General features: G+C 46.6%; 1 protein-coding gene across 1 annotated transcript; it reads right to left on the bottom strand.

Moving 5' to 3' along the window:
• On the bottom strand, positions 15,098-17,761 carry LOC8081960 (eukaryotic translation initiation factor 3 subunit G). The gene is made up of 2 exons (XM_002452904.2): positions 17,352-17,761; positions 15,098-15,747 (listed from the first exon to the last, which is right to left on the bottom strand). Exons 1-2 carry the CDS (start codon positions 17,689-17,691, stop codon positions 15,188-15,190), a joined length of 900 nt encoding a protein of 299 aa, XP_002452949.1. The 5' UTR covers positions 17,692-17,761; the 3' UTR covers positions 15,098-15,187.

The following is a 17,761-nucleotide window of genomic DNA, read 5'->3' as shown; positions in this document are numbered from 1 at the left end:
GGGTATTCTTAACATCATTACCAAAAGTAGACTAAGTTCTCTAAATCTAGTAACGGTGCCAAAAATGCCAAACCTATCCCTCACACCACTTAAGCCAAGTTGTCATCCCTAGCATGACATGAGAGACGCGGTATTGAAATATGCAATTGCTCTTCTAAATAAATAATGAATGGGATCTGCAAGCGCACAGATTAATACCGATGCAGCATTTTAACCGGGAAGTATTCCAGGTATCGTTATTTATATTTTTACCACTGGGAAGGGATTAGCAATCATCAATATTGATTACAGAATAGAATATGAGACTGAGCATCTATCATTGCATGTATAATTGAGAACATTATATCTAACTCTTCACACAGGGATAAGTGTCACATAAAAGATATATGAAATAATAATAGTGACAAGGATAACTAATCTGATCTAGCCACATAATAAATATGATAAGCACCTCAATTAGATACTCTAGAAAGTCATTAGCATGGTATTAGAACGAACTACAAGAATATTCCCTAAGTTATTCTCAACTATATAGTCTAGCATATCATAGTTAGTGCAAGCATACTTAGCAATCATTGTAAGACAAGACTACGCCCATGCATAGTGATATTAGCAAGGAATATGAGAAACATAGCAATCACTCCCCTGTAATAATGTTGCTCTGCCAGCCCAATACACGAGAGGGGGACTATATAAGAATCAATGAAGCTGTCACTATCACGAACCACCCCACGATCTGGCATATTGGGTACAATCGCAGATAAATACGGTATAAGCACCACGCCTACACAATATCTATCATTTACCCATGGATCCGATGGATAAACGCTATACGATCCTAAGCATGTATATAGATCGTATCTAACTAAGCCAAGTACATAACTATGATAAACTAAGAACAATATAATCTTGAATATAAGCAAGTAGAGCAAAGTCATAAGCAATATATTGAAGTAGAACAAAATCATATTCATAATATTGAAGAACAAAGATAATTAGAAAGTAATTAGAAGCACAATTAGAGAATTACCAAGAATCCTCTTGACAGATCCGGAAACCAATCAAAGATTGACTCCTTCTAGTTCTAATCCTATGTAGCTATGCTAATCTAGATATCTAATTGATGTGGTGGCTCTAATCTTGATCAGAGGCTTCTTCTCCCTTGAAGAACAATGAATTAGGGTTGAGAGGCTCTCTCCTCTAGGGGCCAGGGGGTCTGGTTTTATAGTCCCTTCAAGTGAATATGAACCATTGGATCAAACCGACTTAGATTGTATGGTTTAGATTCATCCTTTAGGTCGGTGGAGATCTCCCGCGAAGCAGAGTCCTGATTGGACTCAGGGGTAGGGCGGGCGCCCAGTAGGACAGGGCGGGCGCCCAGGGTCTTGCCCCGTTTCGCCTCCGCTTCGGTCTCGTGGCTTCTGGAGTCTTCTAGATGTAAGATAATTGCGCAGCACGTTAATATCTTTACGTAATCCCGACATGTGGGCCTTTCTTCCTTATTTCCTGATAACCCCCTGCAGAAATAGACAAACACCAAAACTCGTGGAATTCTGTCAGATAAAACCCTAAGTTTGGATGTTGATTTCATTTGGATCCTTTTCTTTATTTATTTGATAATTAAATTTGATACTTAAGGACCGTCAACAAGCCCGGCGTTGAAAGCCCTAGTTTGGTTTTGGATAATTGATGAAACTCTAGTACTAACCTCTATACTAAGTGTGTGTAGACTTAATGAGGTTGGTACATGCCAATTGATGGAGCAAGTGGTGATCATGGTGATGATGGTGATGACCACAAGATGATCAAGTGCTCAACTTGGAAAAGAAGAAAGAGAAAAACAAAACCCTATGGAGATCAAGGCAAAGGTATTGCTTAGGGTTTTGGTTTTGGCGATCAAGACACCATAGAGGGTGTGATCACATTTAGGATAGATAGCCGTACTATAAAGAGGGGAATTCTTTGGCTAAGCGGTTATCAAGTGCCACTAGGTGTCATTGTTCATGTGCATGCATTTAGAACCTAGTGAGCTAACTTAACTCCTTCGAAGAAAATGATTGTGAAAATGCTAACACACGTGCACATGTTGGTTTACACATTGTGGTGTTGGCACACTTTGAGAAGGAGGTGGAGTTTGAAGGGTAGAGAGAGGATGGGTTCCTCTCTCCCTCCCGCCGAGCTTGCGAGGCGGGATTCGGCGCTTTTTGAGAAAATGAAGTGCATTTTTTCTATTACGCCGGTGGGAAGTTTGGACAAGTCGCGGAGAAACACTCACCGGATGCTGGCTTCTGGAGCACCGGACGCTGAGTCTGAGCGTCCGGTGCAGACACTGCCTGGCCCAGCTAGGGTAAGGCACCGGATGACAGGCACCGGACGTAGGCCTGTGCGTCCAGTGGTCTGTGTCCGGTGAGAGGTCTGTTTTGCAGGGCTCTCTGAGTTTAAGTCCGGTGAGCACCGGACGCAGCGTGGAGCGTCCGGTGGTATGCGTTCGGTGACCCCACGAACTTGCAGACCTCTCTGTGTTTAAGACCGGTGTGCACTGGACGCATCTGGTGCCAACTTGCTCAGCGTCCGGTGCTCTGCAGGTTACCGTTAGATTCTGACACGCGACTGACGTTGGAGCACCGAACGCAGGTGTTGAGCGTCCGGTGCCCCTTTAAGAGTGTCTGGTGACCCCGAGTTTTGCCCAGTGAAAGAGCCAACGGCTCTATTTGTTTGAGGGGTCTATAAATAGTTGTTGCCCGGCTTGGGACTCACACTCTTGGCATTCTAACATACTTGACATCCTTGTAAGCCTAAGCAAACACCTCCCACTCATCTCCTTCATAGATTATTCATCTTTGTGAGATTGGGAGTGATTCCAAGTGCATTTGCTTGAGTGATTGCATCTAGTGGCACTTGGGGATCGTTCTAGCTGCGGTTTTCTTGTTACTCTTGGTGGTTGCCGCCACCTAGACGGCTTGGAGCAGCGGAGGAGCTTTGGCACGAGTTGGTGATTGTTCGTGGCCATCTCCCAGTGATTGTGAGCGGTCTTGTACCTTCCCCGGTGGAGAGCCAAAAGGTAACTCTAGTAAAGTGCTCGTGTCATTGAGTTACCTCACTTGTGGGTAGGTTCTTGTGGTGTCCTAGTGAGGACGAGGTTCGTGCTACACATCTTAGCCACCGAACCACCAAGTGTTGGTCGACACAACGGGGACGTAGCGTGCCGGCAAGCACGTGAACCTCGGGAGAAAATTGTGTGTCTTCATTATGATTGTTCATTGGATTTCTCCCGATGATTGGACTTCATTTTATTGATTGGTACATCCCCTCTATGCGCCGGTATAAAGATCAAACCATCTCTTTTTACATTCCCGCAAACTAGAGTAGCTTACTTCTTGTATAGAAACTTTAGGTAGCTCTCTAGTGTAAGTAGTGACTTAGCTATTGTGTGTCTAGAGATTATATCAATTAGCATTGTTGGATAGGTGGCTTGCAAACACCTCTTTAGAGCTAGAGCAAAAAGCTTCGCTTTGTTATTTACTAACCTCTTGCTCTAGTGAGTTTGTAGATTTCTTAAATAGCCTATTCACCCCCCTCTAGCCATATTAGGACCTTTCAGGCGTGGGCGTTAGAGGACCAGGATCTCTGACCCTGCTGCTGAGGCTAGGACTCGTCCAGCACTCCCTGGCACATTCCTCATCAGATCGCCCATTCCTCTAGCCCACGTGGTGCCAGAGGTAGAGCCCGTGGAGCATCAAGCTCTGCTCCACGGGCCAACAGGGGGACATTACGACCCCTGTTCCGCCCCGGTCAAAGGGCAAAACGCAGCCTCCACCTCCACTCTAAAAGGAAGACCCGGGGGCTTCGACTTCATAGCTCCCTCCCACGTCGTCTAAGGCGACGACGGGAGGACTCGCGACTACGCCTCGTGTGCTCCCCTACGGACTCAGGAGCCCAGCCGCCACTTATGCCTCCTCCGCGAGCACCTCACTAAGTGCGTACGTGGATCTCCCAGGGCATCACCTAAGGTCTACTTTTCACCTTATCGCCATGCCACCCATTTGGTCACACCATGAGGAAGCTACTTCCGGTGAAGACGAGTGGGTCAGCGTCGACGTCTCCAATCTTGGTGACCCGGAGGCCTTCATGCGCTTCCTTGAGGCAAGCAACTTTTTCCTCGGCTACTCCGACTCCGATGATGGCGACTACGACCCATCACGAGAGTGCTTCAACCTCAAGGTTGACAGAGTAGCTCCGGACGCCCAAGGCAACGCAGGACCCTCTGAGCCGTGGAACATGACTCCCCCTCCTAACATGACCCCTGAAGGTCATCCTGGAGCTCATGGAGCCGCGTCTGCTCCGGTAGAGGCTCGACGGCCTGACCTCAAGCAGCTCGACAAGCTGGAGGCCAGGCTCGAAGAGAAACGCGTACGCCTCCGGCAATTGCGCGAAACCCTAGAGCAGGACCAGCCCGCTCGGGGGGACAGAGGTGCAACCAGATGCCATGCCCGAGACGTCAATTGGCGCATTGTTGAAGATTATGGGGTGATAACCCCCCCCCCCAGTTTTCAGCACGGCTAGCCAGAACGTGATGGCTACCGCGTTGCTCCTCGAGGCGATGCCTGAGCCATTGACCCCCGAGGGAAGAAGAGTGCGTCAGGGGCTCCGAGGTCTCCTAGAGCAGGCAGTGGTACAAAATGCGAAAAGCTCCACGTCGCAGTCCCACGACACAAGGGCAAGACGCCCGGGGGATCAATCCCCTCCCAACAAAGCATCATCCGTGCAAGGCCCAGCACCCCCTAATCCACAAGGGGGCACTAAGGCCCCATCTGTCCACGAGCGCATTGGGACCAATGTGGATGCCCGGGCCACCCTCGAGGCCAGGCGCCGTGACTGGGATGAGGCCGAATCTTGACGCTACCGACCACGCTGAGGCAGGAGGTATGACCCTAAGCATAACCGCAGCACATCGCCTGAGCCTCCGGGCCCCCGCGTCTTCAGCGAGGCAATCCATAGGGCCAAGTTTCCGGCCTAGTTCCGATAGCCAGCGAATCTCACCAAGTACTCAGGGGAGACCAACCCTGAGCTCTGGCTAGCGGACTACCGCCTAGCATGCCAGCTAGGCGGAGCGGAGGATGACTTGCTCCTCATCCGCAACTTGCCACTACACCTAGCCGACTCGGCCAGGGCGTGGCTCGAGCATCTCCCTGAGCGTTTGATCCATGGCTGGGCCGACCTAGTCAGGATCTTTGTCAGGAACTTTCAGGGCACATACGTGAATCCTGGGAACTCCTGGGACCTCAGGAGTTGTCGGCAAAAGCCTGATGAGTCCCTACGTGACTTTATCAGGCGATTCTCCAAGCAGTGCACCGAGCTCCCCAACATCACGGACTTCGACGTCATCGGAGCCTTCATCGCCGGCACCACCTGCAAGGATTTGGTGCACGAGCTTGGGCGCAAGACCCCAATGAGCACCAGCCAGTTGCTCGATATTGCCACCAACTTTGCCTCGGACGAAGAGGCAATTGGGGCAATCTTCTCTGATGGCAATGCCAAGGGGAAGCAGAAAGCTGAAGCCGCCGAGGCCTCGGGCCCCCAAGACCCTAAAAAGTAGAAGAAGGGTCACAAGGGGAAACAGGGTCGGTCGAATGACAACCTTGTTGCCACGACAGATCGCAAGAACCCTAAGCGGGCTCCTACTGGCCCTAGTCTCTTCGACGAAATGTTGAAGAAGCCTTGCCCCTATCATAGAGGTCCCACCAAGCACACCCTCGAGGAGTGCACCGTCCTGTGTCGTTTCTACACCGGCATTATGACCAAGGAAGACGCAGAAGAGCCCCCCAAGGACAATGACGCCGAGGGGGAAGGCTTCCCCAAGGTCAGGAACTGCCTCCTGACCTTTAGAGGACGCACGGCTTGCCTCACCATGAGTCAAAGGAAGCACGAGCTCTGGGAGGTCTGCTCAGTCAACACGGCTGCACCCTCGTACCTCAAGTGGTCAGAGAACGCCATCACTTTCGATCGACGAGATCACCCGGATCAGGTCCTGAATCCCAGGAGCTATCCGCTCATCGTCGACCCCATCATCACCGAGACCTGTCTCTCCAAGGTGCTAATGGATGGAGGTAGCAGCCTCAACATTCTCTACACCGAGACCCTAGCCCTCATGGGGATCAGCAAGTCTCGGCTACGGAATGATGCATCACCATTCCATGGAGTGGTGCCTGGGCACCGTGCTCATCCCCTCGGGCAGATCGATCTGCCCATCTGCTTCGGGACCCCGACAACTTCAGGCGGGAGGTCCTCACCTTTGACGTGGTCAGATTCCCCGGGACCTACCATGTGATCATGGGGAGACCATGCTACGCTAAGTTCATGGCCATCCCCAACTACACCTGCCTCAAGCTCAAGATGTCGGGCCCAAACGGCTTCATCACCGTCAGCACGATGAGCCAGCATGCCTATCAATGCGTTATCGAATGCATTGAGCAGGCCGAGGCTCTAGTCGAGTCGTTGTCCATAATCACCAACCTTGGCAACATCGACCAGGACACCCCCGACTCCAAGCGTCATGCTGGGAGCTTCGAGCCGACGGAGGAGACCAAGCTCATCTTCCTCGATCCCGAGGCCTTCGAAGGTACGACGTTGAGGATCAGCTCGAGCCTCGACCCCAAATAGGAAGCAGTGCTCATCAACTTTCTCCGCGCAAACATCGACGTGTTTGCGTGGAGTCCCTCGGACATGCCAGGCATATCGAGGGAAGTCGCCGAGCACTCCTTGGACATCTGAGCCGACTCCAAGCCCATGAAGTAGCTCCTGCGCCGATTCGACGAGGAAAATCGCCGGGCCATCAGGGAGGAGATCCACAAGCTACTGGCGGCCAGGTTCATCAAGGAGGTATTCCATCACGAGTGGTTAACTAACCCTATACTAGTTAAAAAGAAAAATGGGAAATGGAGGATGTGTGTAGATTATACTAGTCTAAATAAAGCATGTCCTAAGAATCCTTTTCCATTACCTCGTATTGACCAAATAGTTGACTCTACTGCGGGATGCGAAACTTTATCTTTTCTTGATGCATACTCCGGGTACCACCAAATCAAGATGAATGAGTCCGACCAGTGTTGACGGTCCTTAATGCTCACATTTAACCGTCAACTAATCATGGAAAAGGATCCAAATGCAACCAACACCCAGACTTAGGGTTTTATCTGACAGAATTCCACGAGTTTTGGTGTTTGTCTATTTCTACAGGGGGTTATCAGGAAATATGGAGGAAAGGCCCACACGTCAGGTTTAGATAGAGATATTAACGTGTGCGCCAATTTTCTATCATCTAGAAGACTCTAGAAGCCACGGGAACGAACGGGAGGCCGAGCGGGCCTGGGGGCAGGGCGCCCGCCCTCCCCCCTTGGGCGCCCGCCCAGCTACAGGAGCCAATCAGGCTCCGCCTCGTGGATCATGCTCCACCGACCTAAAGGATTAAGGAAAACCGTGCGATTAAGGTCGGTTTGATCCGACGATCCACGTTCATTTGGAAGGGCTATATAAGCAGGCCCCCTGGCTCCTGGAGAACATACCTCTTCTACAAAATCAAAGCTAGGGTTTCAATTATTCATCCAAGTAGAGAGGATCCCTCTAGTTCATCTAGTTCTAGTTCTAGTTCATCTAGTTTTAGTTCTAGTTAGTTCTAGATGTAATCTAGAAAATAGGGAAAGAGAAGAGGAGAGCGGAGGAGGAGCTGGATCTGTCGGATCTTCCTCAACATTATACTTTTGCTGCAACTGGTTCGTTCTTCATCTTTCTCCAAGTTCTTCAATTCATAATTCCTGAGTTCTTTAATTACTTTTATTTACATTCAGGTTATTTATTGGATTCCCGCTTGCATCAAGTGCTCTAGTCTTTATAACGCTAGAGTAGTAATTAATAGATTAGACATGGTGTTTAGTCTTGCAATTATCTGGAATTGCACCCAATCCTGCAGATTATTGTGGTAGCCCTAGGGTAGTGACAGCCCTAACGGTCGACGTATCCCACCTCGTTCGGATCGGTGTTTGTAGGACCGTAGTCAGAACTTCCTAGCCCCCTTCTCATCTCTTTCTGTGGTTAGTGTTCTGATGTTCTGTTGGGTATTTTAAACGCAAACAGAAAAATCCGCAAGCGCACGGATACCGATGTAGCTTTCACCCGGGAGTATTCCAGAGTATCGATTTTCCACAGAGAACGTGAGTGTACTAATTAAGATCCAAGATCGCCCAAGGATAACTATATAATTATTTTTGGTGGGAAGAGAAGAAGTTTCCTGAGAGTTCTCTAGTTAATCTAAGAATCAAGAATTACTTCAAGATTATCTATTTCGGGACATCAGAACACTAACCACAGAAAGAGATGAGAAGGGGGCTAGGAAGCTCCGACTACGGTCCTACAAACACCGATCCGAACGAGGCGGAATACGTCGACCGTTAGGGCTGTCACTACCCTAAGGCTACCACAATAATCCGCAGGATTGGGTGCAATTCCAGGTAATTGCAAGACTAAACACCACGTCTAATCTATTAATTACTACTCTAATGTTTCAAAGATTAGAGCACTTGATGCAAGCGGGAATCCAATAAATAACTTGAATGTAAATAAAAGTAATTAGAAAACTCAGGAATTATGAATTGAAGAACCTGGAGAACGATAAAGAACGAACCAGATGCTGCAAAAGTATAATGTTGAGGAAGATCCGACAGATCCGGCTCCTCCTCCGCTCTCCTCTTCTCTCTCCCTATTTTCTAGATTACAACTAGAACTAACTAGAACTAGAACTAGAGGAACTAGAACTAGAACTAGATGAACTAGAACTAGATCTAGATGAACTAGAGGTAGAACTAGAAGAACTAGAGGGATCCTCTCTACTTGGATGAAGAATTGAAACCCTAACTTTGATTCTGTAGAAGAGGTATGATCTCCAGGGGCCAGGGGGTCTGGTTTTATAGTCCCTTCAAGTGAATCTGGGCCGTCGGATCAAACCGACATTAATCGCACGGTTTTTCTTGATCCTTTAGGTCGGTGGAGCATAATCCGCGAAACGTGTCCTGATTGGGCACTGTAGCTGGGCGGGCGCCCAGGAGAGTTGGGCGGGCGCCCTGCCTCCGAGCCCGATTTCCTTCCCGTTCGTTCCCGTGGCTTCTAGAGTCTTCTAGATGATAGAAAATTGCGCGACACGTTAATATCTCTATGTAAACCCGACGTGTGGGCCTTTCTTCCGTATTTTCTGATAACCCCCTGCAGAAATAGACAAACACCAAAACTTGTGGAATTCTGTCAGATAAAACCCTAAGTCTAGGTGTTGGTTGCATTTGGATCCTTTTCCATGATTAATTGATGGTTAAATGTGAGCATTAAGGACCGTCAACATGTTCCAAAATAAATAATCTTTGAAGTAATTCTTGATTCTTAGATGTACTAGAGAACTCTCAGGAAACTTCCTCTCTTCCCACCAAAAAATAATTATATAGTTATCTTTGGGCGATCTTGAATCTTAATTAGTACACTCACGTTCCCTATGAAAAATCGATACTCTGGAATACTCCTGGGTGAAAGCTACATCGGTATCCGTGCGCTTGCAGATTTTTCTGTTTGCGTTTAAAATAGCCAACAAGCTTTCTGGCGCCGTTGCCGGGGAACGGTAGCTGTGCTAGTTTCGAACCAAGTCGTCCGTATATCCTTTTTTCTTTTCCTTTTTTACCACACTCACCTTACCATTTTCACCATACCACATGGATTTCACTCCCCTTCCGAACTAGGAGTCGGCTATTTTTGTGGTCATATGGTAGACTACGATGAGGTGAGCTCTTGTTGTTTTTTTGATAGTGTTAGAACAACAATATGTGTTCTTACTAATTATCATCTCTTATTCAACATTAGAGCACTAGGAAATGAGTATTGGCATGGGAAAAGAGACTTCTACCAAACCTACGAGCAAAAGAAAGCACTAGGCATTAAGCTTCGATACGGGAACCAGCTGTTGGACAACTATGTGAAGTACTATAAAGAGGACGCACGTCGTGAAGCAAGAGAGGGCCGTCACAACAACCCCGCAAAAGTAATGTGGGAGAAATGGAGGCTCGAAGGTATCAAGCAAAAAGAAGAGGTGAACTCTTGGAGAGCTATACTTCAAGAGTATGACGAAATGAAGGGTTTAGAGAAAAGATTGTGCGCTAGTAAGTAATAATAATTTTAATGTTTGTTTCATGTCTTTTGATTTTCTAACAATTGCAATTTCATTGTTAAAGAGATTGGATACACCGGAGATTGGGCCGCTGATGTGGCTCGTTCAAGGTATTTGGAGAAGATAGCTATGGACAAGATGAAGGAGGATGAAGTCAAAGAGGCGGACAACAACATGGATGAGGAGGACAACTCAAGACTGGACGCTCTCGCCGAACTTGTGCTTGAGCATGATGCTTCTAAGATGGCTCAACAAGAGCAAAATGTACATGTGCACAATGCAGGCGAAACCAGCCGTGCTACGGACTTTGTGTTGCAGGTGGAGGAGAAGGAGGAGGAGGAGGAGGAATGGTATACACAAGCCGTGGATGAGGCGGAGGCTACTTACTATAGCCAAAAGAAGGTGGTGGTAGAGGAGGAGGAGGACGGCACAAGCTGGTCTTCGGCAAAGGCTAACGGCACAAGCTGGTCTTCGGCCTCTGTCCCAATACATATAAAGCATTGTGCCCTCGAACTTCCCTGTAAGAAATGTGCCATCAATTGATACAACGGGCCTACAATGCTTGAATGCTTCAATGCTCTGACCGAAAACCCAGAAAGCCCTACCAAACACCTCCCGGTCGTTCCTTGTTTCACCTTCCTTAGGCACGTACTCAAAGTGCGTCCCGGGATTTGCCGCTTTCATTGCGTTCAACATTACCGGTGGCGCTCATACGCTTCTTCCCAATTACCAAATATTATTTCCAATGCACGCTGCTTTGCTCTCCATGCTTTTCCATACTTCACATAGTAGTTGTATAGTTGGAAGATTGTCTCAACCAACGCGAACACCGTTATGGTTGGCATATGCTTCACAATAGGGCACAATTGCCTTGCAAAGAACCTAGAGTTGAGATGCAAATGAGTGTCTTCTGCGTCAGCACTAGCACAAGTATGTGGTTGATTAACTGAGGTAATCTTCCATTTGCCTGCCCTTGTTTTCCTAGCACATACTCTCCATTCACACAACTGTTCCTCACAAGCAACGGTGTACCTCGTCTCCTTATATGAATTGATCACTCGAAATGGACGGTGGTGGAGAATTGAGTACTTTTGCAACCATGATTTCAACACATCCATTGTGGCAAACAGTAAACCCTTGCGTATGATGGGACAAACACTAACATTAGGGATGCTGCTCTCGTTTAGCCCACCATCAGCAAAAGCCCTATGAGCATGGCTAAGGTCCTCGAAATCACCAATTGAAGGCTCCCTATCAGGCAACAGCCTGCTCAAAATCTCTATTTCCCTTTCAGTGAGACGACGAACGGGGCGATCGTCGTCGGAGTCAACATCCGCCACATCCTCAAATATCTCATCATCTCCATCTACTTCGATATCTAATCGATTGGTGGCCCGAGCATCGCCAAATTCTTCTTCACCACTAAGATCATCCTCATCACTAAGGTCATCATGAATGGAATCATCACCACTAGCGTCATCTAAACCCTGTTCTGAGTCACCTATTACATATGAGTCATCATTGTCCTCATTGTCAGTGTTGCCCTGGACATCTCTATGCTCCATTGTATTATCTTCAGCATATCTATCGTCCTCAGCCCATCCAACACCAGGCTCGAGAAAACCTAGCCCTTCAGCACCACCATATTCATCATGCTCCTATGATACTAACACTTGGCTATCACCATAGCATGGTTGTGTTACAAATAATTCCTCTTCCAAAGAAGGACCGCCATCTACGCGAGCGGGGGACGGTCGGCATTCTACTCTTACAGATGTTTCCTTGCTAACAACTAAATCCAAAGAACGCACTTCAGAGGCCAAAACAACCGCCTTGTAATGAGTCTATTCTAAGTCACTTGATATTGGCAACAACCGCTTGATACGTGGACCATTTGCCGACCCAACATCTATCACGCCTTGAATCTGAACAAAATCAACATCATTCCAACCTAACTTTATTTTCACTTCCTCTAACAATAGGGTCAATGTGGGCGATTCACCAAAAATCAACAATTGCTCACTCATTTTCTCAAATTTGACAATATCATCTCTTGTCCTAACAACACGGCCTCTATGATGCAACCTCACTAATTTATCCATCTAAAACCATCACACATCGAAATATTGTCATATATATATATATATCATCATATAAATATCTACATTAAAAACAAATATCAAAAAGTAAGAAACCCTAACACTATGCTATAAGCCATACCAATTAAGGTTTGAACATAACAACATACTAATTAACGTTCTCCACAACACCAAAACATGTACATTTCAATCAAACTCATACAAGGAGGAGGCATGACCAAATGAACAACAATCATCTTCATCCTAGGGTTTCCAACGAAAACAAGCAATGCAGCAAAATCTAAACGGATAGAATGGAAGAGAGGAAGGAGTATTACCTTGGGAGCAAGTTGAAGGGGCTGATTTGGGCCCCTAGCCACTCCCTAGTGGCTAGGGTTTGAAGGGGCGGCGGGGTAAGGAGAGAGAGAGGTGCTGGGAAGAGGGAAAGACTGAATGGAGGGAGGAGGAAGAAGGCCGCGCGCGGTCTCTATAGCCCAGACCTCGGCGTCGCACGACTCAACACCAAGGTCTGGGGCTCGGCGGTAAAGGGCAGCGCGCCGAGCTTTGGGCCGCCAGGCCAAAATGGGCCGTCCAGCCCCACGCCCCAGGACCTCGGCGTGGCACCATCTAACGTCGAGGTTTGCGGCTTGGCGTCAGCTTACTTGACGCCGAGGTCCCGGCCACGTGTATCCGACGACCATGGTCGTCGATGACGTGGCACTACCAAGGCGTCAACTGAAAAAACGCCGACATGCGGACCCTCGGCGCGCTGTTACATGACGCCGAAAAACGGTCTATTTTTGAAAACTGTTTCGTCAGAGGTCTTTTTGCAAAAAAAGTTTCAAAAAAGGGCCAAATTGCAAAAATTTCACGACCATAGCGGCGGTGGCGGTCCTCGGTTCAAGACTTGATGGCGCGTTAGGTCGATGCGGCGCAATGTCCTATGCCACGGATTTGGCTGTCCACGATCAGATTGAGAAACCGTCGCGAGAGAGTCATCCTCGATACGATCCTAAACTGAACTTTGTCAGAGGAAAAAGAAACTCATCAGATGAAAAAGAAACGAAAAACAAGTCATTAGAAAAATTTAGAGGAAAAATCATTAGAAACGAGAGGATAAAGATGAAATAGATCTATAATGTGGCAGACCTAGGGTGATCAGTTTGAACAAGGGCAGGGCCCCGGTGGCCGGAAGACGCCACGAGCACGATGATGAAGGCGCAAGGACGACTAAGATGGGATTGAATTTTAGGGCCTATAATTGGTTTGGTTCCAAAATTTGTCAACCTCTCATATCTTTTACCTAACTTTAGGTTGCCAAATCATTAGCATGACAAAATTTAGCTGCAAACCAAGGAGACCCTTAGGTTCCGAAAAAATATACGTCCCTGGTCTGTCCGTCGGCCGCTTCAGTGGGCCTGGGCCAAATAGGTAAACGGATGCAGCTTCATGGGTCATGGCTACCCTTTGGACTGAACTTGCAAGAGCATCTTTAATAGTTTCTTAAAAAATACTTTCTGTATTTCAAATTATAATAAGGTGTAGTAGCTTTCAAGAAACAAAGAAACATTGTTATATATATATATATATATATATATATATATATATATATATATATATATATATATATATATATATATATATATATATATATATATAAAACAACTTATAATTTTGAACAGAGGGAGCAATTAGTTTTAATAAATACCCAAATAGGTGCGTATTTGATGACTTTCTCCAAAATTTTAAATATCTCGCTCTTAAAAGCTAGAAGACATTTTTGCATTGGAAATAGCGGACTATCTTCAAATAATCCTAGCTAGTTTTATAATTTCTTTATCTCCTCTATTGTATATTTGCATTAGGAGCTTGTCCTTTGTCTTCCTCTAGGGCACATGACTTGGGGTGAGCAGGGGCCAAGGGCAATGAGCACATGGTAGGGGCGCTGGCAGGGTGGAGGCATTGGCGAGGATGGTTAAGTGCGGCGGGGATGGGCAGTGGTGGCGCGAGCAAAGGTGCAAGGCCACAAACCACCTCCGACATGAGTAGGGCCGACAGCGGTGGCTCGGATGCAGAATGCAACGGAGATGGGCGTAGACACGAGCAGGCCCTAGGTGGGCTGCCTAGTTAATAGGGGTACAGTTCTAGGTTGGCCACATAGTTAATAGGGGTTAATTGATTTGCTATCTTCGCTAAAAAAACTGATGGCTATCTTATCTATCCTCCAACTAAACATGAAAATAGAACTGTTATGTCCTTCCAACCAAGCATCCATCTCTCCAACTAAATATAAAAATAAAACCAAACCGCTCTATCCTTCCAACCTAACAATATAACCATCTCGTTCCCAGAACTAGAACCATCAGCCACCCTTTTGAGAATGTAGATACAGAGATCAAACTGCTAGCCGAGGAAAAGCTATACAAAGGCGAGTTGGAAGCCAAAACAATTCCTCCTAAATTCACATCTCATAGCTACAAGACATCAAAAACAGTCGAAAATACAAGTATTCTCGCCGAAACAAAATAAGACAATTCAGCTTTGAGAGACGTGGCCTGTCCATAACACAACTATGGCCTTGTTTAGATTCAAAAACTTTTTGGATTTTGACACTGTAGCACTTTTGTTTTTATTTGACAAACATTATCTAATTATGGAGTAATTAGGCTTAAAAGATTCGTCTCGTGATTTACAATTAAACTGTGCAATTAGTTATCTTTTTTATCTATATTTAATGTTACATGTATGTGCCGCAAGATTCAATGTGATAGGGAATCTTGTAAAGTTTTAGGTTTTTGGGTGTATCTAAACAAGGCCTATATTACTTCAAGTTTGAACCACCATACTGATATATAAACTTCTGTTCATTAAACATGCGATTTTACACAACCAGTGTAGTATTAGAAACTAGCTAGTTGGGCCTTGGCGCTGCCCATTCGACGTGCAGGATAAGGTTGTCGTAACCGTACCCATTGAGCTTGTTGATAGCCCTCTCGCCATCCTCCCTGTGAACAAAGTTGACGAAGCCAAACCCCCTGCTCTCTCCAGTCACCCTGTCTATTGCTACATAGACGCGGCTAAGCTGCCCAAACTGGCCGAACAGCTCTGCGAGGTCAGGATCCCTAGCGTCCTCCGAGAGGTTGCTCACGCGGACCGAGTTCTCGTCGTTCCTGCGCCTCATCACATCCGCTCCACTTCTGTCGCCACCCAGCCTCTTGAACACAGGAACATATGCTCCACTCCCACCCTTGCCGCCGGCTGCGCCGCCAGAGCCGTCGGCGCTAGGAGGCCTGTCGCCAGAGCTTTCGCCCTGCTGTGGAGCAAGATCCTTGTAGGGGCACTTTGAGGTCCAGTGGTCACCCTTCTTCCCGCAGGTTCTGCAAACCATGAGGAGGCCTCCTCCTGGTTTATCGTTTCCCTTGGCCAGTGAATCAGCGGAAGTAGATGGCCCTGCTCCGTCGCCTGTGTTTCCTGCAACCAAACAAATGAGCAGTTAGCAAAATGAGAGCACAAAAGCAAAAACATAAAAAGAAATTCAGAAAATTCAGAGAGGTATATACAAAATCAAAAGGAATATGCACTATCAGCTATTTTACGAAGATTCATGTCACTGCTACTGTAGAATTTAGCAGTGGCTGATTTCTATTACTGAACACTTCATTCGTCCGGTATTAACAAAAAGTAAATCGCTTGGCACCACTAATTAATTAATCATCCCCACATTTTGCGAGTAGTCAGCTTTCCCTGCCTGTCTTAGCATTGTAGCTACTAAGTGACTTCTCACATTGCACTTCTCAAGCATGCAATTCACTCTTCTTATATATATTAATACAAATAGAGACAATAATGACCATTGTCTTTCAAAAAGAAATCCAAAGTAACTAAGACCTAATAGGAAAAAAAAAGCAACGAGACGAGACTGTTTACATGATCTGCATAATAGCATACACGTACACGTACACGCTCACCTAACTGTATCTTCAAACCAAATATGTCTACTAGACATAGTAGAGCTGTCCATATATAATTAATTTCAGTCATTATTTTCGTTCAATAATGTAAAATCAACAGTGTATATTCGATGTGCTAACAGAGCTTTCAGTCAAAGTCAAACACATAATGACTTTGTGCGTGCTCTGTATCAAATGTACAATTATATATTGCCTTAAAATACAAACATGCTCCTTGCATTAAAGAATGATTTTGTGCGTGCTAATCCCAGCCAAAAGATCTTGACTACGATAACTAAGTTTCCAACAACCAACCGATAAGCTATACTAGAGATCGATAACAATCCCAACAAACCGACCATGTACGTTCAGGGGATTGGATATCTAGTTGATCTAACTGACTGTATAGACTCCAAGTCGCTATGCAAATGCAATGAAACACCAATTTGCTTGATCATATATATCATGCATGAACGTGTGCACCCTATCATACCGTTTTATCATGAACTAAGTCGACCAAATCACCCGAATTTTGACTAAACTAAACATCTACGCAAAGCAAGTCTGGTCTTATTTAAAACAATGGCTCAATCTATACGCGCTAAACTCGGTTGGAATGAATGGATCCTTACATGGTTACTGGCGCAAATGTCGAGCAAAGTTTGATAGAAGTGAACGTAGAAAGATAGATGGTGTCATGATCTATTTTTGGTGGAACGTCTGGAAGGAACGCAATAGAAGAACTTTCCAACAAAAACATCTGCAACCGATCCAAGTAGCCCAGCTGTGCAAGGATGAAATTCAACAATACCAAATGGCAACAAGACCTAGCACTATGGTTGAGTAGGTGTTTATACTAGTGCAATACAGTGCAATACAGTGGTTTGGTTAGTCTTTTGGTTTTTGGCATGTGTGCCATAGTAGTTTAAAGTCGAGTTGCTATGTAAGTTGTTGTAAATACTTTCTGTTTTTCTTTTTTCTCGTCTAATAAAAATACGGCAAAGCTCTTGCCGCCTTTCAAAAAAAAACAGAACAGATGAATAACCAAAACTCAACAAACGCCAAGCGAATCTGGAAACCAAAGCAGATTTATAAGTTTTAAAGGAATCATAGAACAGTAATGACCTGATGCTGCACGTGTGCGATCGAAGAAGATCTCCTCAGTGGAGACCATGGTGAGCCGAGATCCGGCGGCCTCCTTGGCGGCGTCGCCGAACTTGGGCCACGAGCGGCGCTCGATGGCCCTCCTAGAGCGGCGCACCTTGCGGACCCGCGTGGTGGTGGTGACCTTGACCTTGTTGCCCTCGTCGTCGATGTGGTACTCGATCACCTTCTTCAAGCCGTTGGCGTCGGGCCCGACGACGACCGGCGGCGGGAGGAGCACGCCGAGGTCGAAGTCGCCGCCATCGTCGTCGAGGAGATCGCCCCACCGCTCCGTATGCTGCTGCTGCTGCTGCTTATGCATTGCCGATGACCCTCTCTCCGTGCGGTTTGCTGCGCGCGTGTGTTAGGTTTTTTGGGGGTGCGTCGGCGAT

This window comes from Sorghum bicolor, chromosome 4 (genome assembly GCF_000003195.3).
Source record: "Sorghum bicolor cultivar BTx623 chromosome 4, Sorghum_bicolor_NCBIv3, whole genome shotgun sequence".
Lineage (NCBI taxonomy): Eukaryota > Viridiplantae > Streptophyta > Magnoliopsida > Poales > Poaceae > Sorghum > Sorghum bicolor.
The sequence above is the reverse complement of the archived record's forward strand: the minus strand, read 5'-3'. Positions and strand labels throughout refer to the sequence as shown.